This window comes from Dipodomys spectabilis, unplaced genomic scaffold (genome assembly GCF_019054845.1).
Source record: "Dipodomys spectabilis isolate Male_0828 unplaced genomic scaffold, ASM1905484v1 ptg000002l, whole genome shotgun sequence".
Lineage (NCBI taxonomy): Eukaryota > Metazoa > Chordata > Mammalia > Rodentia > Heteromyidae > Dipodomys > Dipodomys spectabilis.
In genome coordinates this window covers 29,190,610-29,216,052 of record NW_024870679.1, presented here as the reverse complement: position 1 = coordinate 29,216,052, position 25,443 = coordinate 29,190,610, and the positions used below count along the sequence as shown (strand labels likewise).

The 25,443-nt window shown below is 34.8% G+C and overlaps 1 protein-coding gene across 1 annotated transcript in view; it reads left to right on the top strand.

Moving 5' to 3' along the window:
- Msh4 (mutS homolog 4) overlaps positions 1 to 25,443 on the top strand; it is a 72,738-nt gene that overhangs the window by 46,546 nt on the left and 749 nt on the right. The window contains exons 12-19 of the mRNA XM_042684862.1: positions 2,033 to 2,169; positions 3,620 to 3,723; positions 5,510 to 5,634; positions 6,905 to 7,105; positions 14,358 to 14,476; positions 17,232 to 17,360; positions 19,847 to 20,021; positions 21,258 to 21,346. Of these exons, the coding sequence (XP_042540796.1) occupies positions 2,033 to 2,169; positions 3,620 to 3,723; positions 5,510 to 5,634; positions 6,905 to 7,105; positions 14,358 to 14,476; positions 17,232 to 17,360; positions 19,847 to 20,021; positions 21,258 to 21,346 (1,079 nt within the window). The remainder of the gene's footprint in view (positions 1 to 2,032; positions 2,170 to 3,619; positions 3,724 to 5,509; positions 5,635 to 6,904; positions 7,106 to 14,357; positions 14,477 to 17,231; positions 17,361 to 19,846; positions 20,022 to 21,257; positions 21,347 to 25,443) is intronic.

Below are 25,443 nucleotides of genomic sequence, written 5' to 3'. Positions count from 1 at the left end.
CCCTCCCCCCGCCAGGAAAATGTAGAGGTACTGAAATGTTTTCCCCTTGTGGAGGAAAACTGATAATAGTAATAGTAACAACAACAACAACAATAATAATGATAAAAAACCATGAAACTAAGTGATATACAGGCAGGAAGACCACTTTAAGTTGTTGTACATTAGCTAGTTGTGGAGAAATATGCCTGTAATTCTAGCTACTCTTTTTTTTTTTGGCCAGTCCTGGGCCTTGAATCTGGGCCCTAGACTTGTTTTGCTCAAGGCTAGCAGTCTACCACTTAAGCCACACCACCACTTCTGTCTTTTTCTGAGTGGTTTCTTGGAGATAAGCATCTCCTAGACTTTCTTTCCAAGGTCAGCTTCAAACCATGATCCTCAGATCTCAGCCTCCTGAGTAACTAGAATTACAGGCATGAGCCACTAGTGCTCAATTCCAGGTACTCTATAATAGGAGAATTGTGGTTGGAGGCCAGCTCAGGGAAAAAGTTTGCAGAATCCCATCTTGAAAAACAAGCCAGGAGTGGAAGTGAATCCCAACTATGCAGGTGTCATAGATAGGAAGATAGTAGACCAGAGCTAACAGTATCTGAAGCAAGACCCTGTCTGAAAAACAACGAAAAGCAAATGGCTGAGATATGGCTTTATGTGGTAGAGCACCTGCCTACCTAGTGGAATACCCTGAATTCAAACCCAGTACTGCAGGAAAAAGATTGATATTATTAACATAGTTAATACTATTAGCTTCCTAACAATAATTAGGGTTATAGCAGTATATGGGAGACAAGAAGAGTAAGATGCAAGATTGAAAGAAAAATTGATAGGGATTAATTATGTCCATGGTAGAATGAAGCAATTAGGTCAAAGTGACATTTCTATTACTGAAATGATGAAATATGAAATGATTAAAAACAGGAATATTAGGAAGATTTTTTTGGGTCCAATCATGGGGCCTGAACTCTGGGCCTGGGTGCTGTCCCTCAGCTCTTCAGCTCAAGGCTAGCACTCTACCACTTGATCCACAGCACCATTTCCGGCTTTTTTCTTTTTGCTTATGTGGTGCTGAGGAATTGAACCCAGAGCCTCATGCATGCAAGGCAAGCGCTCTACTACTGAGCCACCTTCCCAGCCCCTAGGAAGATGTTTTGAGTAGTAAAGATGTTATTCTTTTTCTGGTAATGTTCAAAATTGAGATCATATTAGAAATACAAACATATAACTATATTGTGGGAAGTTAGAAATTAACTTGGAATAGTTGGATTTTTTCTAGGAATCATCTCTTAAGTTTTATGAATATTTTCTGTAATCAGATATATTTGTAGAGGAATTTTATATTCTGAATTAGTTCTTGCAATCATTCATGTAAATATTCTGTTATTAAAAAGTAGAATGAATAATATATCAAATGTTAATATTTCAAAGGCTGGAGGTGTAACTCAGTGGTAGAACACCTACCTAATTGAACTCCAATACTGCAAAAAGCAAATAAGAAAACAAAAAACGTATAACATTCCTCACCTAGAGTATGAAATCTTTTTAGTTTTTATTTGTATAATTTAGTTTTGTTAAAAAATGCTTATCAGGAATGCCTTTTCCCTTCTATTCTTCAAGGAAGGATATGGCCATATCTTTTTTTTTTTCTTTTGTGCTGGTTCCGGAGCTTGAGCTTAGAGCCTGGGCAGTGTCCTTGTAGTTTTTTTGGTCAAGCTTAGTGTCCTATCACTTGGGTCACACCTTCACTTCCTGCTTTGGAGTTATTCATTAGAGATAAGAGTCTCAAGAACTTTCCTGCCCAGGCTGCCTTTGAACTGGAATCCTCAGATATCACCTTCTTAAGTAGCTAGAATTATAAGCATAAGTCACTGATGCTGAAGAGTCACCAAATCTTTTTGACATCAAACATTTTAATAATTAAAGTAACACTAACTTTCTTATTACTTATAAAATAATAAGAACAATTTGTTTGATGATTGAAATAAAAAAGAACAATTTCATCATAAAAATTCTCTTATTTTTTCTTTGTTTTGGACACTAGGAATGATATCACAACTTGCAGAAAAGTACAGTCTTCCTCTAAGGACAAGTTTTAGCTCCGCTCGAGGATTTTTCATTCAGATGACTACAGATTGTACAGCACTCCCCAGTGATCAACTTCCTTCAGAATTTATCAAGGTTCATTCTGGAGTGGTTAGGAAATAATTGTTCTAGAGGTTTCAGTTAAATTAACACATTTTCACCATTCCTTGACTTTTACATGCCAAATTTCTGAGTGTTCTATGTATTACTTTTTCTTCTATTCCTTCCTGCCACCTAGCAGCTATGCCATCCACAGTGAGTTATAAACACTTTTAGAGAAAAATCAAACTCAGTGTTACCCACATTGGGGGAGCTTAGTTTGAGAAGATAAAGTAAATGAAGAAATTAAGTCCAAAAAGTAATATTGATAAAAAGAGATTAGGAAAATATCTTTCCACTTTTTTTTTTTTTTGCCGGTCGATCTAAACTCTGCGCCTGGGTGCTGTCCCTCAGCTCTTCAGCTCAAGGCGAGCTCTCTACCGCTTGAGCCACAGTGCCACATCCGGTTTTTTCTGTTTATGTGGTGCTGAGGAATCGAACCCAGGGCCTCATGCATGCAAGGCAAGCACTCTACCACTTAGCCACCTTCCCAGCCCATCTTTCCACTTTTTATTTTAGGTAGCTCTCCAGACATATTTGTTTATTAAAGATTTGAAAAATCCCAAAGAAGGAAATTTACTTAACATTTTAAAACTAGCATTTCCTGAACATTTGGACCATGTGAATACTTTTTCCTGTATATTTATTTATTCCTCCATAGTATATTAGCATGGGAAAATTTTTTTTGTTTGTTTGTTTCCCAGTCCTGGGGCTTGAACTGAGGGCCTGGGCACTATCTCTGAGCTTCTTTTTTTGCTCAAGGCTAGCACTCTACCACTTGAACCACAACATCAATTCCAGTTTTTTCTGTTTATATGTGGTACTAAGGAATCAAACTCAGGACTTCATTCATGCTAGACAAGCACTCTACCACTAAGCCACATTCCCATCGCATAGTGTGGGAAAATTTACCCAGACTAATCTTTGCCTTTTCTGTTTCTAAAGAGCATATTTTAATAAAAGCAAGCATATATAAACCCCATATATATAAACAAAGTTTATATATATGGGGTTTCATGTATCTATGTATGCAAGTTAAATGACATATATACACATACATACATATGTGTACACACAATATAGAATTACCAAGGAATATAGGCCAGATTAGCAAACTCCATAAAGGTGTTAGGGATTGGAGTTTGGATATGTGAGAAGGATTGAAACAGGAGTCCAACATGAGGTGAGGTTTACTAATGTTTGTTATCCATATCACTTGATAATTATGATACAGATTGTCTACATCATTCTTATAGGGCTCTTTTAAAATCTATCAAGATACTCATGTTGAATGGTCTGGGGTAAACTTCTTTTTCTCTTTCACAATACTGTATATGAATATTTAATAATTAGCCTACATACTTATATTTTGATTTTATAAATGTATATATTTTATCTCACATGCATATGCATATATCTTGACATTTATTTTTTAACTTCCTACCAGATTTCTAAAGTGAAAAATTCTTATAGCTTCACATCAGCAGATTTACTTAAAATGAATGAAAGATGCCAAGAGTCTTTGCGAGAAATTTATCACATGACTTACATGTAAGATCATTTGAAGTATCTGAATATTGAATTAAATTATTTTGAGGAACTGTGATAAATTTAATTAACTTTTTGTCTGATTATAGATTATTTTCAAACTATTAATGCTAGGAAAGAAAGTCTATCATTTTGATGTGGAGCACTGAACCTTACTGAAACATCAGGGCAAATTTAGTTGCAAAAAACAAAATACATGATAATGCATACTTCTGAAATGTGAATAACACTGTGATGTAGTGTTTGGAATATCATGGACTTACAATGGGCTTTATTTTGTTTATTCTTTTCCAGTAAGCTGTAAGGCCTAGACTTCTCATACCCTGGTATTTCAAGAGCAACATCATAATCATGCCAATTCTTTTTCTGTTCATGAAAAGTAGCAATACAGTTACAAGGAATAGAACATTTAGAATTGCTGGGCTAAAATAGTAAAGAGAAAAGCCAGGCTTTCAAAATAGGTTGAAGGTGTAGACAATAATACATAGCCAATTTATATATTTATCATTATAAGGAAGGGGGAAAAACCCTTTGCATTATATAACAGTGTAACCCTGCTATATAAAACCTCAAATAATTATGTTTAGAGGCAAGGATCAAGTGGTAGAGCCTCTGTCTAGCAAATCCCTGACCACCAAAAAGTTAAGTGATTATGTTATTCTGATATGTGTGTGAATATGGGAGTGGGCAGTGGATGAGAAAGGAAGGAGAAATGAGAGACAGAAATATAGCACTTTTTGTGTTGAATTGAATGTTTGCAAAAGTAAAATGATTAGCAGGTGAGATCTTTTCAAGTACAGGATAAGTGCGATTTGGCCTCTTTGAAACTATTTGTTTGTTTGCTTGCTTGTTATTTATATTGGTGCTAGACCTGGGGCTTGAACTCAGTCTGTACACTGTCTGTGAGATTCTTTGCTCAGGCTAGAGCTCTATGACTTGAGCCACAGCACCACTTCCAGACTTTTCTGAGTAGTTTATTGGAGATAAGAGTCTCATGGACTTTCCTGCCTGGACTGGCTTTGAATTGCCATCAGATTTCAGCCTCCTAAGTAGCTAAGATTACAGATATGATATGAGCCAACAGCACATGGCTCAATTTTTTTTTTTTGGCAATTAATTTGAGATAAGAGTCTCACAGACTTTCTTGTCCATGCTGGCTTCAACTGTGATCCTTAGATCTCAACCTCTTGAGTAGTTGGGATTACAGGTGTGAGCCACCAGGCTGGCTGAAACTTTTATCTTTTATAAAATACAGCCTTTTATTAATAAAGATTGGTCTCGTTAATAATAAAAGCAGTCCTTTTTTTGGGAGGGGGTCATGGAGCTTGAATTCTGGGCCTGGGCACTGTCCCTCAGCTCTTCAGCTCAAGGCTAATGCTCTACCACTTGAGCCACAGCACCACTTCCAGTTTTCTGGTGGTTTATTGGAGATAAGACTTTCTTGCCCAGGCTGGCTTTGAACCGCAATCCTCAGATCTCAGCCTCCTGAGTAGCTAGGATTACAGGCGTGAGCCACCGGCGCCCAGCTAAAGCAGTCATTTGTCAAGTTTAGTGTAACTACACCAGAAAAATGTGTTCTTTGTCACTAAGTATTTAGGATCTTGAACAGAAGATTCCATTTCTTCATCCTATCTAAAATGAGATAACTTGAGTAATGGATATATTTTATAGTGTATAGCTCAATATTATTTTACCTCAGGAAATGAATTTAATATTATTCTAAAATTACATTTTGTATCCTTCAAAACAAAAAGCATTGTCACATGTTTTACCAAAATTGTACTTTCAGGATAGTGTGTAAACTTCTTGGTGAGATATATGAACATATTCATTGCTTATATAAACTCTCCGACACTGTGTCAATGCTGGACATGCTACTGTCATTTGCTCATGCCTGTACTCTTTCTGACTATGGTAAGTTACTTTCTTTGGAATAGACAAATTTCATACTAAAGTTTGTATTCTAGTCAAATATATTTTTAAAACAATTATGCATATTTTACATAGCCTCTTAGCTATAAGATACAAAATACAGAAAAGCATTGTTTAAAACTCAAAATTTCATTCATTCAGAAATTGATAAATCAATGAAGATATTGCCAGAAATTTTCAAGGTTTTCCAAATAAGAAAGACTGCAGAGCTGTCTCCTTGGTGAAGATTTCAGTGCTTCAGATCCAAATCTTAATACCCACTAGAAACAATGCAACAAATTCTACCTTTTCATACATTAGCTGTTTAGATGTGTGCAAGGTAAAATGAGGAATTATATCCATTATTTTTCTGTCTCAAGCCTGTATATAGTTCTCGAATTTAAATATAGAGTAATTTTGTAATGTTAACTGAATACTTCAATCAAAGTAACCCCTGACATTTTTTTATCCAATTTATCAGGAGTAGACATACTCTATCTAGCATGCTAATCTATAGGACTACTATATGATTAAAACTATATCAGACATGACATTCCAAATTTAGTATATTATTTTTATGAGAAATATAGAGATTTTTTCCATATGTCCATATTTGTAATAGAAATACCTTCTCAGTAGTTTATATCTCTTTGAGGGATCACAACCTAACCTTAAGGATTTCTAATATTAATTTCCTTAGTATTAAGAGACTTGACATTATTACATTTTAGTTTGAGGGGTATAATATTTAAATTAAAAAACTATAATGAAGTTTTGAAAATACTTTTAAAGCTTCTCTCTAATTAATCTTACTTATAAAATGAACAATTTCAAGTTTATCTGTACATCTTACCAGTATGTAGTGTTTATTTTCTCTTATCCTTCTCCTCTGTTACTTATTTCTCTACCTTACATATTAGCCATAGAAATCTGATCATTTGTTTCTAATAATTATAAAATTTTTGAAGTTGATTTTTTCCCATGCTTTAGGTTGTACTTTTGTTGTGTATGTGTGATTGTACAGGGCTTGAATTTAGGGCCTGGATACTGTCCCATATATATAGATATATATAGATTTGGGATACAAAAATAAATGACATAATTCCTCATCTTTCTGTATATTTTAATTTAGAGGATTCCAGTAAGACTTGAGTAAAGTAATACCTTAAAGAATTGTCCCAAGTTGATCCTAATAAAATAACTATGATATACATAGTACACACATAACAAAATAGATACAAATATACTAATTTTCTGAACTTTTTTCCACCAGTTCGGCCAGAGTTTACTGATACTTTAGCAATCAAGCAGGGATGGCATCCCATTCTTGAAAAAATATCTTTGGAAAAACCTGTTGCTAATAATACCTATATTACTGAAGGAAGTAATTTTTTGATTATAACTGGACCAAATATGAGTGGAAAGTCCACATATTTAAAACAAATAGCTCTTTGTCAGATTATGGCCCAGATTGGTAAGTGATGCTTTTACTGCTCTTTCCAAATGTTTTGTATCTATTTTTTTTTCTGTCAGTTGTAGGACTTGAACTCTGGGCCTGGACACTGTCCCTGAGCTCTTCAGCTCAAGGCAAGCACTGTACCACTTGATACAAAGTGCCATTTCCAGTTTTCTGATGGTTAATTAGAGATAAGAGTCTCATGGACTTTCCTCCCTCGGCTGGCTTTGAACAGCGATCCTCAGAGCTCAGCCTCCTGAGTAGCTAGGATTACAGGCATGAGCCACGAGAGCCCAGCTTTGTATCTAGTTTTTAGGTTCAAATGTTTGGTTAATTTTAGAAAAATTTTGAGCAGATTCTCTTATATAGATATACTATTGGGATTTAGTAAGCTATATCTAATTTGGACTTCATTTCCACATTTATTAGTTTAATATATTATATTTATTTATATTCTTATATATTTCCAAACAGATTTTGTTATGGAATATCATAGAATTAGAAATTTCTTTACTATAACTATTGATATATGAATTGTTATTAGCTGGAATAATATAATTATTTCTGGTTCATAAATAAACTTTGTTGTAACAAAAAGTAAAATGAGTAGGATAAGCTAATGCCTTGATAACCTCATGAAATTTTCCCAAAATTATAACACTAGGCTAAGAAACATTTCTTTGACTTGAGGAGGTACTGATAACAATTGCAATATTACTCTAAGGTGCTCAGTCATCTATTTCCTATTTTTAAAGGTCAGTACTCCTCATAACTACTTATAGAAAATAACACAGGCATGATACTTTTTTTTGAGGTACCTCCAGAGTGATCTCCATAGTGGCCAAACTAATTTATAATCCCATAAACTGTGTAGGAGTTCCTTTCCTACGTCACACACATCCTTTCTAGCACTATCATTGTTTGTTTTCTTGACAGTCCTTCTGACTCAGGTAAGCTAGAATCAATCTAAATTTAGTTTTATTTGTATTTTTCTAATGGCTTAACATAATGAACATTTTTTCATGTCTTTTTGGCCAATTGCCTTTTTTATTTGCAAACTCTCCATTTTCTGATTGCATTATTTGTTCTTTTAGTATTTAGTTTTTTTTTAAGTTTATTATATTTTCTTGATATTAACCCCCTGTTAGAGAAAGCAGGAAAATATTTTTTTTAATTCTGTAGACTGTCTCTTCACATTGGCAACTGTTTCCTTTGCTATCTAGACGAGTTTTAGTTTGATGTAATCCCATTTGTTAATTCCTTTTATTTTCTGAGCTATTAGTATATTCAGAAAGTTATTGTCTTTGCCTGTGTGTTCAAGTCTTTCTCCTATATTTTTCTCTAGTAGTTTCAGAGTTTTTGACCTTATATTGAAGTTTTTAACCTTAGTAATCTTTGAATTGCTATTTGAAACAGAGTGAAAAGTAAAGATTTGGTTTTAGTCTTCTACCTGTGGATATTAGGTTTTTCCTACACCATTTGTTGAAAAGGCTATTTTTTTCAATTGACGCCTTTGTCAAGAATTAAATGGCTATTCCTATGTGGGTTTATTTGTGTCTTCTATTGTTTTTTTTTTTTTTCAGTCAGTGAACCTATTTTAGTGCTATGCTGCTTTTGTTACTATAGCTCTGAAGTATAATTTAAAACATGAAATTTGAAACATGAAATCATGATACTTCTAGCATCACTCTTTTGCTCAGGATTCCTGTGGCTATTTGGGGTCTTTTATGCTTCAATAAAAATTTTAGGTTAAACTAGGGAAGAGGTGACACTGTTCAAAAAGAGATATATTTATTACCTGACTTATGTAACTACAAACTCTCTGTACATCACCTTTACAATTTCAAAAAGGTTGATTTTTCTATTTCTTTGTAGAATGACATTAGTATTCTGATAGGGATTACATTGAATCTGAAGATTGTGTATTAGGTAGCATGGCCATTTTCATGATATTAATTTTATTTACTCATAAACAGAATTGTTTTGGAGTTACTTTGGAGAGGGAGTCTTGTGGACTTTTCTATCCCACATTGTAATCCTGAGTAGTTGTCATTACAGGCATGAGTTACTGGTGCAGTACAATTTAGGGCTTTTATTATGAAGTGAAGTTGAATTTTTTTGTCTTTTTCTGCATCTGTTGATCATATTTTGTTGTTGTTGTTCCTGTTTCTATTAATGTGTTGTATTGCAGTTATTCATTTCCATCTGTTGAACCATCCTTGGATCCCTAGAATAAAACCAACTAGATGGTTCTTTAATGTGCTGTTGAATTTAGTTTGCAAGTGTCCTATTGAGGAACTTTGTGCTTATTTTCATCGAGGAAATCTGTTTATTAACTGTCTTTTTTTTTTGTTATTCTCTTGCCTGGTTTTGGTATCAGGATAACATTGTTTCCATAGAATGAGTTTTGAAGTGTTTCTTCCTTTTGATTTTATGGAATAATTTGTGGAACTTTGATATTCTTTAAAGAGCTGGTAGAATGCAGCAGTGAATCTCTGCAGTTGGGATTTTTTTTGTTGAAAGACTATTATTGCTGTAATCTCATGGCTTAGTATGGGTTCATGTACACAGGTTATGTTCTCTTGGTTCAATTTTACCTTGGTAGGATGTCTATACATTTAGCCACTTAGATTTTCCTATTTCTTGGAATTTATGTTTTGTTAATATTTCCTAATCCTCATAATTTCATGATAGCTATTGTAATATCCCCTTTCACCTTAATTTTACTTTGGGTATTTTCCCTTTATATTTTCATTATTTTAATTAAGAGTTTGTCACTTTTTTTTCTTGGCCAGTCCTGGGGGCTTGAACTCTGGGCCCAGCTGCTTTCCCTGGGCTTCTTTTTTGCTCAAATCTAGCATTCTACCATTTGAGCCACAGTGCCACTTCTGGTTTGTTGAGAAATTTATTGGAGATAAGAATCTCAGCTGGTGGCTCATGCCTGTAATTCTAGCTACTCAAGAAGCTGAAATCTGAAGATCGTGGTTCAAAGCCAGTTCAGGCAGGAAAGTCTGTGAGACTCTTATCTCCAATAAACTACTCAGAAAACCAGAAGTGCTGCTGTGGCTCAAGTGGTAGAGTACTAGCCTTGAGCTGAAGAGCTGAGGGACAGCACCCAGGCCCAGAGTTCAAGATCAATGACCGACAAAAAAAAAATCCTGCCCAGGCTGGCTTTGAACTGCAATCCTCAAATCTCAGCCTCCTGAGTAGCTAGGATTACAGGTATGAACCACTGGTACCTGGGTGAGTTTGTCATTTTTATCTCATTAAAAAACTGTTTTATTGTTCCTTTGTAGTAGTATTCTTTTGCTCCCCATTTTATTAATTTTCATCCTGATCTTTATTATTTATTTCCATATACTAATTTTGTGTTTGTTTTGTACTTGATTTTGTATGAGCTTGAAGTATATCATTAGTTACTTACTTGAGAGTTCTCTGATTTTTTTTAAATGTAGGCACTCATAGCTATTAACTTCCATCTTAAAAATACCTTTATTTTATCCCAATGGCTCTGGTAAGTTTTATTTTCATTTTTATTTAATTCTAAGAAAATTTCTTCTTTGGTTTCTCCAGTAACCGATTGATCGTTCAAAGTTGTTTTGGTCAATTTCCACATATTAGCATAGTGTCAGCTATTTTTCTTGCTATTGACACCTAACTTCATTTCATTATGGTCTGATATGATAGAAGAACTTATTCCAATTTTATTGCATTTGTTAAAACTTGCTGTATTGCCTAAAATATGATCTAGTTTGTAAGTTTCATTGGCTGCTGTGAAGAATATCTTTCCTCATCTGTTGAGTGAGATATTTTGCAGAGGCCTGTAAGGTCCATTTAAGCTATGGTGCAGTAAGAGTAGAATACTAATACCTACTATTACTATATCTGAATTTACCTATCCCAAAGTCTTTCATTTGTGTCTTGAACTAAGTGCTCCAAGGTCTCGAGGATATATGTTTATAATTTATAATATAAATTGTAATCGTTTTCCTTGATAGATTCTTCATTTTAGTGACATTTTATCCCTTCTTATTTATTTTGGCTTGAAGTTGGCTTTATCATGTTTGTGTCTAGGTACTCCTCTTTGATTTTGTACTCTGTTTGCCACATATTTTTCCATCTTTCCACTTTGAGTCTGTATGTGTCTTCATCACTGAGATGAGTTCTTGTAGAACTCATTGTTTTTAATCCATTTTACCAGTCTGATGAGAATGTTAAATCTTTTTACATTTAGAGTTTGAACTGGAAAATTAAGTCTGGTGACAGTAGAGTTTGTTCAAGAAATATGTACTAACTTCTTCATCTTAGAGGTTTGTTAGTTTACTGAATTAATATCTTTTATTCTTTCTTTTTTTTTTCTAGTTCTGCTACTGAGATTTATTCTTTCTTGAATTTTCAGACTGGTATGTTTCTTTCTTCGTCTTCTATGTATTCTCATAAGTATCTTCTGCAGTATTGGTCTACAGTGTTGTTTTGGTCTATGCTTATCATGGAAGATGGTTAGTTCTTTAAAGAGTAACTTCAGTAGATATGCCAGTTCTTTTGTTTTGGGGCTCTAACTACATCTGTCTGTGTTTTTTGTGGCCTTAGGGTTACTGAAGATAGGTCTGCTGTTATTCTGATAAGTTTATCTTTGTACATAACTGCCACTTATCAGTTTTCAGCTTTTACTATTCTTGTTTTATACTGTTGGCTTTTGACCTAAAATACGATGTAGAGTTCTTTTCTAGACATAGCCATTTTGGAGTTCTAAATGCCTAATGTACTTGGATATACATTTCTTTCACTACTTTGGAAAATTTTCTGTGATAATTCATTAAATAAGTATTTCTACTTTTACCTTGTATCTCAGTCCCCTACTCAAGACTACATGTTTGTAGGTTTAATCAGAAGGTTAAGGATGCTAACTATGTCCTAATCATGGCTACTGTGGTCATATTACTTGTTTTGTATTTTTGCTGAGTATAATAACTCTTTGCTGAATTTCTTTGCTGAATTTCTTATCCAGGATATTGGCTTACTCATTCAGGTGTTAAATTGTCTATTTTACTTCATTCACTTTTTATTTGAATCCTTTATGAGGTCATTTATAATTTCTGAAACCAGACTTCTGATTTTTTTTTTTTTTTTTTTTTTTTTTTTTTTTTTGTCGGTCGTGGGGCTTGAACTCTGGGCCTGGGCGCTGTCCCTCAGCTCTTCAGCTCAAGGCGAGCGCTCTACCACTTGAGCTACAGCGCCACTTCCGGTTTTCTGGTGGTTTTATTGGAGATAAGAGTCTCACAGTCTCTCCTGCCCGGGCTGGCTTTGAACCGCGATACTCAGATCTCAGCCTCCTGAGTAGCTAGGATTACAGGCGTGAGCCACCAGCGCCCGGCAGACTTCTGATTTTTTTGTCTGAAATTTTAGCCTTTTCTGTGTTTTGTATCCAGTTCTTGAAGAGTTTTAAACTTTTGGAGCCATATTGACTTGCTTTTTCATATTGCTCTTGCTTCTAAGTTTAAGTTGTGCATTTGTTGAGATAAATAGTTCCCCTAGTTTTATTTAAGGAAGTAAGATTTCTTTTGAAGGGTTATACCTCAGTAACATGTCAGAGAAGAAAAACAATCTAAGAGCAACACCTTCTAGACAGCTAGGTTTATGCAGGCTGAAGGAGGAACCAGTCAAGGGGCAATTGTCTTTTTTGTGGGAGGGGTAACAAGTTCAACAAGAAATGCACTCACTACCTTACATATGTAACTATAACCCCTCTGTGCAACACCCTGACAAAATTAATTTTTTTTTAAAAAAGGGTCAGTTGTCCACTTCCAGGCTGCATTCACCTGAGAAGCTTCCCTTCTTTCACACTCAGATCTGCTTCTGACTCTGACACTTGCGTCACAGGCTTGCTTTTTTGTGTGCCCAGTGGTGGTAAATGTCCTAACCAAGAGTTGTTCCCTGAGTGTCAGGGAGTTGGAGGAACAAACAGCACTGAAATATGCACTAGGGATTTGGGGGTGAACTGACAGAAACTGGCATCCTGCCTGAATGTCTCAGTGCTTTCAGATCCCACCCAGCATAAATTATCGTGTGTGTGTGTGTGTGTGTGTGTGTGTGTGTGTGTGTGTGTGTGTGTTGGAAAATCCCATAAACTACTAGACCTGAGCTCAGGTCTAGTCACAACTGGATTGCTGGCAGCAAACCATACATCTCAAGGAATGAGCACCAGAGGTCATGTACTTTGCTCCACCAGGTTGGAGGCTCTTAGTCTCGCAGTCACCATAGACAGTGAGGCTTTCTCCTTATCACAGAGAGTAAGAGCCTCTGATCACCCTACTTTTCATAGCCTGAGCCTAAATGTCTCAGTGAGTCTATGTTCATCTTCCCACAGCTGCCACTTGAGGCTGTCTCAGACACTGTGTAAGGGTGTCATGGGAAGGCTTACTTGTAATAATCACTTACTTTCAGAACCCTAATATATCTCAGTCTCCAACAATAGGCTTCCTCTCAAAGTAGCAACTCTTAGAGATAAAGGGAGTGGCAAAAATTATTCTTTCTCCAATGCTGGCCTTGGAAGAACGATTGGCGCACTAAATTCCTGTGCTGTGTTTAAGGCTTGTGGGAACTCCAGGATTATCCTGAAGCTAGGGATGCTTGTTTGTTTCATCATAGTCAACCTTGGCTACAACTTACTTTTCTTTCCGAACAGCTCAGGTTGGAACTATAGACTGTTACTATCTTTTCTCTTGTAGCCTCTCTACATCTCTAGGCTTTTCAGATGTCTTTTTTTTAAAATACAATTTCATCTCTTTTTTTGTTCAGAATAGTCTATTTTTGTTACCCCAACTCTTCTTAATCATTACACAGAGGAAAATTTCAATCTTCCAGTTTACTCCAAATAAAATCAAAGATCTAAAACATTTTTATAATGATTTTTAATCAACTGAGCTTTGTAAGAATTTTCTCCATAATTCCAAGTTTTAAATGCTATTCTTTATCATTTACCACATTATTAATTTTTTTATGGATTTTAAAATGTCCTCTTTCTGGTATACTTGAATTTCAGGTCAAATGCTACCCTATTTTGACGTACAATTGTATAATAGGACAACGGCTTTACACATGAGACTGGGAAAGTTGAAGTATTCTAGGTCATGCAATAAGTTTTAGAGCTCATTTTCTTTAATTCCATATCCAGTTCTCTTTCTACAACAAAATCATAGTAAGTTGTCTGCAAATATGTTGCTGGTATTTATAAAAGTATTTTAATTTATCTTGCTTTTATATTTTACAGGTTCATATGTTCCAGCAGAATATTCTTCCTTTAGAATTGCTGAACAGATCTTTACAAGAATCAGTACTGATGATGATATTGAAACAAATTCATCAACATTTATGAAGGAAATGAAAGAGGTACCCAAACAAACCCTTTCTTATGTCAAAAATATTCAGTTTTTACACTAGTGATAAATTACCATGTAAGAAAGTATTTTTGCACTGAAACTTATAGGTGACCATACTCCTGTCTGGGAGCTAGAGGGCAGTCAAAGACAGCTTCCTCATTTCTGTGTTAAGAAGAAATGGAAATCAATGTTTCATGGAAAAGCACAATTTGAAAAAGAAAAATAGTGCTATTGGATGAAAAAACTGTGCCTGCATGTTTTTAGATGAAATATATAAAAGGCCTTTAAGTAAACAATGAACTGCACAGTACTATTTTGCATAAAATCTATGTTCCTCTTAGGCTTGATTTTAATATGAAAGACCACTAAATTAGAAGGTTTAAAAAAATCATTATTGACTGAACTTACAGATAAGGAGATCTTTAACTTCCTATTCCAAAGTATGCATTATTTCCTATTTCTGATCTTAGGAACTGTAGGATATGCTTGAGGGCTAAAGGAAGTATTTCTTGGACTATTTGGAAGGAATTATTGGATCAATATACAGTTAGATAATTTTCTGCAGACAAATAAGAGTGAAGTTGGGATTTTGATTGGTATTGCAATGAATTTGTAGGTTGCTTTGGGTAATATTGCCATTTTCATGATGTTAATTTTTCTAGTCCATGAACATGGAAGGTCTATTTCCTTAAGTCTTCTTCAGTTTCCTTCTTTAAATTATTAAAAATTTTACTATAGAAGTCCTTCACATTGTTAGATGATTTCTGAGTATTTTTGAGGTTATCACAAATGGAGTTGATTCCCTCATTTCAGTCTTGATCTCATTGTTGGCATACAGAAAAGCTATTGATTTTTGTGGGTTTATTTGATACCCTATTGCTTTACTATAGATTTGAATCAGTTCTAGTAGCTTAGCAGAGGAGTATATAAGAATCTTGTAAGTATAGAATCATGCCATCTGCAAAAGGGATAATTTTACTTCTTCCTCCCCTATTTGGATCCCATTTATGTTTTTCTCTTACCTTGTTGCTCTTGCTAGGAATTTCAGTACTATATTGAAGAGGAGTGGAAAAAACAGACATTCTTGTCTGGTTCTTGATTTTAGAAGGAAATGGCTTTAGGTTGTTATCATTAAGTATAATGTTGGCTGTAGGTTTGTCACACACAGCCTTTATAATATTGAAGAATGTTCCAGTATTCCTAGCTTCTGCATAGCTTTTATCATAAAAGGATGTTGGATCTAGTCAAAAGCTTTTTCTGCATCTATTGAGATGATCTTGTGGTTCTTAACATTACTTGTGTAGATGTGTTATATTACATTTATTAATTTAAATATGTTCTAACTGAAATATATAGATTCGAGGGAGATCTCAAATAGTGTAATTCCTTAGAAAGTCAAAACCAAAGTTCAACAAAATAAAACACCAGGAATCAGGTACTCAAAAGGAGTGGAGTAGGGTAGAAAGGAAAGTGGTAGATAAATGAATAGGAAGAGAGTGAGAGAATGAGGTCAAGAATCCAATGTATATTCTACAAAATTAAGAAGAGTGAGGGAAAAGATGGGTAGAGGAAGGATAGATGAGAGTATTGAAAAAGATGACAATGATCAAGATATTCATAAACTGCTTTGTTAAACTCTACCTCATTTGTACAACTACTTAAAGATAATAAAGAGGAAAAAACAAATACGGGTGAAAATGTTACTATTTTTCTCAAAGTTTGTATTATACTTACTGCATATTGAATATCTATGGAGAGTAGTATAGTAATATAGTAGGTGCTTTGATTTTTTTAATGCCAGTCCTGGGGCTTTAACTCAGTGCCTGGGTGATGTCCCTAAGCTTTTATGCTCAAGGCCAACATTCTACCACTTGAGCTAGAGCTTCACTTCCAGCTTTGTGGTGATAAATTGGAGGTAAGTTTTATGGACTTTCCTATCAGGGCTGGCTTTGAACCATGATCATCAGATCTCAGCTTCCTGAATAGCTAGGATTGAAGGCATGAGCAACAAGTAGCCGGCCCTTGAGGTATACTTTAAAGTGGTCCTAGCTTTCAAAAATCTTAGTCCCATAGAAAGAGAAAACGTTCATAAAAGTTGCTGTTGTGTAATAAAATAATGTAGGTAAAAATTTACCTTTTGAAAAAGAGGCTAATATTCTTTACAAGGGAAGGAACATTTCTGTCAATTTGATTCTTGGTGTTTGTTGTTCATGGTTTTAAGTTGATTTGTGAAACCAAGGATTAAGACTTGGGGTACATTTCCTAAAAAATTTGGATCCTTCTTTAGTGAATATAGAATAGGGAAGTAAATTTGTGAGATAATCTTACGTATTTTATAACAACGACTATTGTTTAGTAATTTATGAAGAAGAAAATTACCATCTTTGGGCTTTATTTTACCATTTAACTTACAACTTCATTTCACTATCCATAAAGTATCACATTTTAGGATAATGGGTATTTATTGTGTCACCTTATACACACATGTGTGTTTGTTTACATATATATATAGATGTATATATATATATATATATACATGTATATATATATATATATATATACATCTATATAGATAGATAGATAGATAGATATCAGCTTTCCTATCGCAATAAATAGCCCTGTAGTTTTAGAAAGAAAAGCAATGTGTTGTATTAGCTTAGCAGGATTTATTAAAATTTATTTCAGACAAACTAATAGACTGAATTTTCCCCATTTTGTGATACTTGTTTGGTAACAATGAAAAATATTAAAATTGTATTTTTCAGATAGCATATATTCTACATAATGCTAATGACAAATCGCTCATATTAATTGATGAACTTGGCAGAGGTACTAATACAGAAGAAGGTATTGGCATTTGTTATGCTGTTTGTGAATATCTGCTGAGCTTAAAGGTATACATCCCAGTTTATTTTAAGTATATTAAATTTGAGTCCTTTTATAAATATTTTTACAGAAATCAAAAATAGCAACAAAAGGAGAAAAACAAAACCAAAACAAATAAATCACAAAAAGTAAAATAAAAAGTCTTTGTTTACATTTCTTTTTTCTTTTTCTTTTCTTTTTTTTTTTTGTCGGTTGTGGGGTTTGAACATAGTTTGGGCGCTGTCCCTGCGCTCTTCAGCTCAAGGTGAGAGCTCTACCCCGTGAGCCACAGTGCCACTTCCAGTTTTCTAGTGGTTTGTTGGAGATAAGAGTCTCACAGCCTTTCATGCTCAGGCTGGCTTTAAATTGTGATCCTCAGATCTCAGCCTCCTGAGTAACTAGGATTGCAGGCATGAGCCACCAGCACCCGACTTCTTCTTCATTTTGATAAACATCATTTTATATGATCATAATCAAGTAACTATTTTGCTTGTATGATTTTGTCCTAAGAATATCTATTAGTCTCAGTGTGAACATTTAAAGTTCTGTTTATCATGTCCAAGTGTAATTTTTTTGTCTTTTCCCATCCGTTGTATTTACTTGTAAGTTTATAGGCACATTCTCATTACTACAAATGAGGGAAACCGTGCAACCTGTGTTTCTTTGGCTCTGGCTTCTTTCACTTAATATATATATATATATTTTGTATTGTATGTAAGTTTATCTGTTTTGGGGAGGGAAAGGGGAAGCACAGAAATAGTAGGACAAAGTGAATTAACTCATCAGTGATACTCACTAGACTCTATGTTGCAAATGAATCTATACAACTTTGGGGAGGGGGGAGAAGCAGTTTCAAGAGGGAAAACATTATGAGAAAATGGAAGAAGTGACCACTGTTCAAGAAGAAATGTACTCACTACCTTACCCACGTAACTGTAACCTCCCTGTCCATCACCTTTAGAATAAAAATAAGTAGAAGTGAAGAATCATTAGTGTATGTTGTTTACATCAGTTTACTGTCATGAGCTGATTACATGCCATCTCAGTGCATTTTAAAAGGCCAGTACCAAAAGCACTGACCCAAATGACCTAATTACTTCCAAGAAGTCCCATTTCTTCGAGACACTAGCACCTTCCAACATTGCCAAACTGAGGACCTACCTTTCAACAGTTATTCCATAAAAGACACACTCAAATCATACTGAAACTATAGCAAGTACTATTTGAGAATTTTCATTTTTTGTGTTATTTATGAAACCTTTCCTCTGTTTGCTAAGTCTTCCAAAGTAGAGCCATTCTGCCAACCAAACATTCTTCTTTTACTGCCTTAATACTTAATTTCTCCACTAACCTTCTATGTAGTTTTGATTTTTCTTTCTTGGGAAGGCAGTACTAAGTATTGGACTTTGAACTCAGGACCTCATGCTAGGCAGGTGCTCATGCCCTTGAGCTATATCTTTCACTGGTAATCTCTTAAAACATAAAGTCTTTGGGAATTTCACCCTTGGTTTGATTCCCCTCACCACAGAAAAAAAAAAGAAAAACACACAAAACAAACACAAAAGCTTTGGGAACTTCAAATTCCTGAAGGAATCCATTGATTCCACTTTGCAAAAACTACTTAGAGAAGGAAGCTACTTTCAAAGAGAGGTTCTCTTTTTTTGGGGCGGGGACGGTCTGGTCGTGGGGCCTGAACTCTGGGCCTGGGCGCTGTCCCTCAGCTCTTCAGCTCAAGGCTAGCGCTCTACCACTTGAGCCATAGTGCCACTTCTGGCTTTTTCCTTTTTGCTTATGTGGTGCTGGAGGAATCGAACCCAGGGCCTCAGGCATGCAAGGCAAGCACTCTACCACTGAGCCACCTTCCCAGCCCTCTAAGAGAGGTTTTGTAAATATTGAGAGTAATATTAGAATTGTGCATGTAGATTACTTACTTGATAAATGGTTATCTCAGTTAATAACATAATTTTTGGTAAACTTTAGTATATTCAGATCTTTATAAATATGAAAGTAAAAACATAAGGAATATGTCTTCCTTCTTATTATGTAACATGTATGCATGTGTACTTGTATGTATTTCCTCATAGAATATAGAATTTCAAAGTTGGGCACTGGTGGCTCACACCTGTAATCCTAGCTACTCAGGAGGTTGAGATCTGAGGATTGCAGTTCAAAGCCAGCCTGGACAGGAAAGTCTGTAAGACTCATTTCTAATTAACCACCAGAAAACTGGAAGTGACACTGTGGCTTAAGTGGTAGGGTTCTTGCCTTGAGCTGATAGCATCCAGGCCCACAGTTAAAGCCCCATGACCAACAAAAATAAGTAAATAAATAAAATATAAGATTTCAAAACACTTTAAGTAGACTGATCGTTTTAGCCTCCAAGGTATTAGTCTCACTTGACATCTTTGCTAAGTTACTTAGAAAATTTCGCTTAAGTTTTATAGTTAAGTCGTAAAATGAAATTTTCTAGTTCATTTAAACAGAAGTAATATCCATTGTTTATTGTATATTCTAGGCATTTACATTGTTTGCTACACATTTCCTGGAGCTATGTCATATAGATGTCTTGTACCCTAATGTAGAAAACATGCATTTTGAAGTGCAGCATGTAAAGAACACTGCAAGAAACAAAGAAGCAATTTTGTATACCTATAAACTTTCTAAAGGACTTACAGAAGAAAAAAATTATGGTATTGTATATAGAAATTATCTAAACCTTGACACACTGTATATTCTCTTAAAACAAATTTTCTACTTTTTTATTGTCTGTATAGGTAGCTCTTTCTCATTCTGTTAAGTATTTGTGTGTTCTAAGACTGTATCTGATATATCTGACTTACATGTATGTGTTTCTGTATGCACTTAGATAAAACATAACTACCTTAGTTTCCATTCACGTACATTTACATGTATATAAACCAGTAATTTTGAAGAGACACTGAAGCATGAAAGGCATAGGAAGTGGCGTAATGTCTAAGAAATATAGCTTAGTTTATATTTGCAAGTTATATAACAAACAAAAAATTCAGATTCAATGGCAGAGTCTTTCCATTTTTTTCAGTTTCAGGGAATTTGATAATTAAATCTAAAATCTTAAAAGGGAGTATGTTCCCAAATCATATGATATTTTTAAACTTTATTAGATATTTTCTGTGTAAATCATTGTGTGACATATATAATCTGTGATTCATGGAGTTTGTAATTGATCCATGCATATTTTAGCTATGGATGTGACCTTGGTGGCCGAAGCACCTGTGCTATATTGTGTCATTATGCATGAAATAGGATTAGTGATAATTTTTCTTACATGTGGAGTCATCAAATTTGAATGAATTATCAAATGTGAACTTCCTGTCGGTATCTAGCAGTAAGATTTCTTAGTAAATGTTGGTGTTCCTTCTGTTCGTTAAACAATAGCTACAATGAACTATTGAGGCACAGTAGAAAACCTATATGACATTATACAATAGAATTAAGTTCTGAAAACAGGAATAATAGTTGATACTTGAATTTGCATGAAAATAGTCACCTACACTTGTTATCTTATGAGAAATTTCACTTTTATTGATCTGTTGGAACAGCAAGCTGTCAGGTTATCTTTGAAATTACACATTCTCCTCCCCTCAAGCCAATATACCCTTCTACTCTAATAAGCAACTTTATTTATAATTGATTTTATTATTATTATTATTATTGCTCTAATTATCTCTTTTCTTTCCTGTTATCTCTGAGATACAAGATAATTGGTATTCTATTTTCTCCTAGGCAATTAAATGAATTTTTATTTAGAACATTGGAAAACTTAATTTTTCAAATTGCTGAATAGCCCATAAATACTTGTAGAAAGGAAATTTAAATCTGAAGAAAAATGTTAGTTAATATAGAAAAGATAGAAAAACATTGAAATCATTTGTTTATGATTGTAGGATTAAAAGCTGCAGAAGCATCATCACTTCCACCCGAAATTATCTTGGATGCCAGAGAAATCACAACTCAAATTACAAGACAAATTTTGGTAAAATCTATTTTTTAGCAATAAGAATTATTTGCTTTTGAAATAAAATACTTTTAATATATATGTCTTATTGTGGCCATTGATCCAAATATATGTTAATAATTAAAATATGTAATTGATTGGCTGAGTGACAGAGCGCTTGCCTTGCATGCCTGAGGCCCTGAGTTCGATTCCTCAGCCCCACATAAGCAAAAAGAAAAAAGCCAGAAGTGGCGCTGTGGCTCAAGTGGTAGAGTGCTAGCCTTGAGCTGAAGAGCTGAGGGAGAGCACCCGGGCCCAGAGTTCAGGCCCCACGACTAGACCAAAAAAAATAAATAAAATGTGTAATTCTAAGAAAATCCTTTGTACTTCTCCAAACTTTGTTTTATTCAATTGTAATTATTTTTTTTCTAGCAAATCAGTTAGATGAGACAAGATTTTGTTTTATTTTGTCTTTATTTGTGCTAGTCCTGGTGCTTGAACTCTGGGTCCCTCAGCGTTTTTTTGCTCAAGGCTACTAGTCTACCACTTGAGCCACAGCTCCACTTCTGCCTTTTTCTGGTAGTTTCTTGGAGGTAAGAGTCTTCAGGTCTTTTCTGTAGGGCTTGGCTTCAAACTGTGATCCTCAGATCTCAATCCCTTGAGTAGCTAGGATTACAGGCATAAACCACCAGCACCCCCAAGAGACAAGATGTAAACATTTAAGTTCTTTTATCGTTATTTATTTGTCAGTCACAGGGCTTGAATTTAGGGCCTGGGCACTTGTCCCTGAGCTTCTTTGCTTAAGGCTAGTACTCTACCACTATGATCCAGAGCTCCACATGAGCCACAGCTCCACTCTGATTTTCTGATGGTTAATTGGGGATAAGAGTCCTGTGGACTTTCTTACCTGGGCTGGCTTCAAACCAAAATTCTCAGATCTCAAGGAGCAGCTAGGATTACAGGCATGAGCTACCAACAGCTGGCTTAAACAGTTGGGTTCTTACAATGATTATTGCTGGTTAACTTTCTGATGTGAAAATAAATCTATTAAAATAAACATTAAAAATAAGAACCACTGTTATAATATTTTTAATTTTTATAATTTCAGAACTTGTTATTACCATAAGTAAACCTCATAATTCTCCATAATAAGTAATACATAACAAAATTTATTTATTTATTTAGTGCTGGTCCTGGGACATGAGTAGTTTGCGTCGTTTGTTGGAGTTAAATGTCTCATACATAGACTTACCTGCCTGGGCTGTTTTACATATGATCCTTAGATCTCAGCCTTCTGAGTATCTAGGATTACAGGTGTGAGCCATTGGCACCTGGATTCTTGGAATTTGTTTTTAGCTCCTTTTTTCTTTTTTTCACTACTTTATTTTCTCCTTCATTATTTCACTTTCCTTTCTTTGCCACCTACTAAATATAAGTATATTTAAAATGCTTACCATCCTTTCTTTTTAAAAAAATGTGGTCTTGGTGATCTCATTCTTTTTCACAGATTCCATTATCATCACTTCTGCTCAATTCTGAATCTCTCTCACTCTCTTCCTCCCTCTCTATCTAAGCCATATTTACTCTTGATATCTTAATCTGTCTTTTAAATAGAAAATTTAATTATTATTTCCTGAAAAACTCATCTCTTTACTTTTAAGTCTCAGCACTCTACCAGAGTAAAATATGGAATCATTATTTTTAATCATTTCTCATTATGTCTGTGTAATAAATTCTTTTTAATTTATGCATCACACCTTTACCAGGTTGCCTCCTAATACACTGGTCTTGTGTTTTTTACCTACTCAGAAACTTTTCAGTTATTCTTCATTGAATAAAAGTTGAACACCTTAGCTTGGTAGTGTAGTATTAAATCTCCTGTAGTTATTTCCTAAAATTAGGATTACCTTCATTATAATAGTTGTAGGACTGCCTTCATTATAATCACTTGAGATACTAGGTATTGTGCTAGCTTTTCAAATGTCTCCTGTTGCTCAGGAATTTGCATTTTTATTGTTTACTTAGTTATTCTTAATACCAATGCTTGAACTTGGTGCCTCAGCTTGTTCGCTGGGCTAATACTCTACCACTTGAGTCACAGCACTGACTTTGGTTTTTTTGTTGGTTAATTAAAGATAGAATCTCTTACTTTTCTGTAATGGCTGACTTTGAACTGCTATTTTCCTGATGTTAGCCTTCTGAGTGGCTAAAATTACTAATGAGAGCTACCAATGCTCAACCAGAAAGTTGCTTTTTTTTCTTTTGCCGATACTCAGATAATTATAAAGTTTATTAATTTGACTTTAAGATCTTCTCTTTTTTATTGTATTACTTCACTTAGTTTTGCACAATTAGTTTTACACATCTCTTATTGAATCAACTACTTGTCATTTTTATCATTTTGACCTAACAGTATCATTCACTCTAATATGTCTGTTTGAGCTATTTCTGTGCAGATTGCCCTTCCTTATAAGTACTTCTATCAGAATTCATTTCAAATATTCTATTTATTTTAAACTTTTTTGGTGTGAGCTAGAAGAGAACTATTCTTCTGAACATATAGTAATTTTCTGCCATAATCAATTGTTTATTGGCAAGCCTTTATTATAAAAGATAAATGTTTTTGTAGCTCCCATAGGTACATAAGCACAACCTTTGGGACCTGGAACAAGATACCAGATATCCAACAACTGTTGTTGAAATGATTGGTTATTAACCTAATGCATCAAATAGGTACATTTACCCAATGTATCAAATAACCACCAGTTATTCAGTGAGTGAAATATCTTAGTGTACCTCATAAGATCTATAATGAAAATAAAAAATATTTCCAATTCCATGTTGCTGGGAAAGTTGAAGGGGTTATATGTTTTGGAAAACTTTCTAGTCTTACATTCAGGCAAAGATGTGAATGAGATTTTTCCAGCTATATTCCCAACTTGAAGCCCTATTCAAGGAGTGAATGTCTAAGCGTTTTCCACATTCCAATTTTATTATTTCTTAGCTTTCCTTGAGTATAACTTGTTAAGAATTAAGAAATAAATGTAAATTTCAATGTATGTTGTTTATTTTTAAGATGCACTCCTCAGGTAGTATTTTCTTGTAGACTACAACAGTGACTACCCATGTGCTCTCTTTAGGGACAAGCATATCTTCCTGTCTTCCTTTCCTCTTTCCTTTCCTTTTTCCTTTTCTTTCCTTTCCTTTTCCTTTCCTTTCCTGCCCTTTCCTTTCCTTTCCTTCCTCTTTCCTTTCCTCTTTTCTTTTCCTCTTTCCTTTCCCTTTCCCTTTCCTTTCCCTTCCCCTTTCTCCTTTCCCCCTTCCCCTTTTCCCTTTTCCCTTTCCCTCTTTCCCTCTCCCTTTTTCCCCTCTTTCCTTCTTTCCCTCTTTTCCCTCTCCCTTTCCCTTCCCTTTCCCTTTCCTTTCCTTTCCCTTCCCTTTCACTTCCCTTTTCCTTCCCCATCTCTTCCCTCTCCCTTCCCCTTCCCTTTCCCTTCCCTTTCCCTTTCTCTTTCCTTTTCTCCTTTCCCTTTCCTTTTCTCCTTTCCCTTTCCCTTTCTCCTCTCCTCTCCTTTTTTCTTTCTTTCTTTTCTCTTTTTTTCTCTTTCTCCTTCCTTCCTTCCTTCCTTCCTTCCTTCCTTCCTTCCTTCCTTCCTTCCTTCCTTCCTTCCTTCCTTCCTTCCTTCTTTCTTTCTTTTCTTGCTTGCTTATCTTCTTGCTTACTTTCTTTCTCTTTTCTTTTTCTCATGGTGACTGTCGCTCTATCGCTTTAAGCACATGTCTAATCTGGGATTTTGAAGATGGTGTCTCATGGACTTTTCTTCTTGGGTTGTATTTGAAACAAGGTCCTCTGATCTCAGCCTCTTGAGTAGCTAGGATTGCAGATGTGAGCCACTGTTACCCTGTGCTGCAAGCACTTTTTGGATAACTAATTTTGTTTTTCAGTTTATCTTTTGGTTAATTAAAATGGGAAATAGCAGAGTCATATTTTTTAGGGACATTACAGTAAAAATAACTGCATAGTAATGAGAAGTTCTGTTTTCCCACGCCTTTTTTTTTCTGTCGGTTGTGGAGCTTGAACTCAGGGCCTGGGCACTGTCCCTGAGCCTCATTGTGCTCAACACTAGTGTTCTACC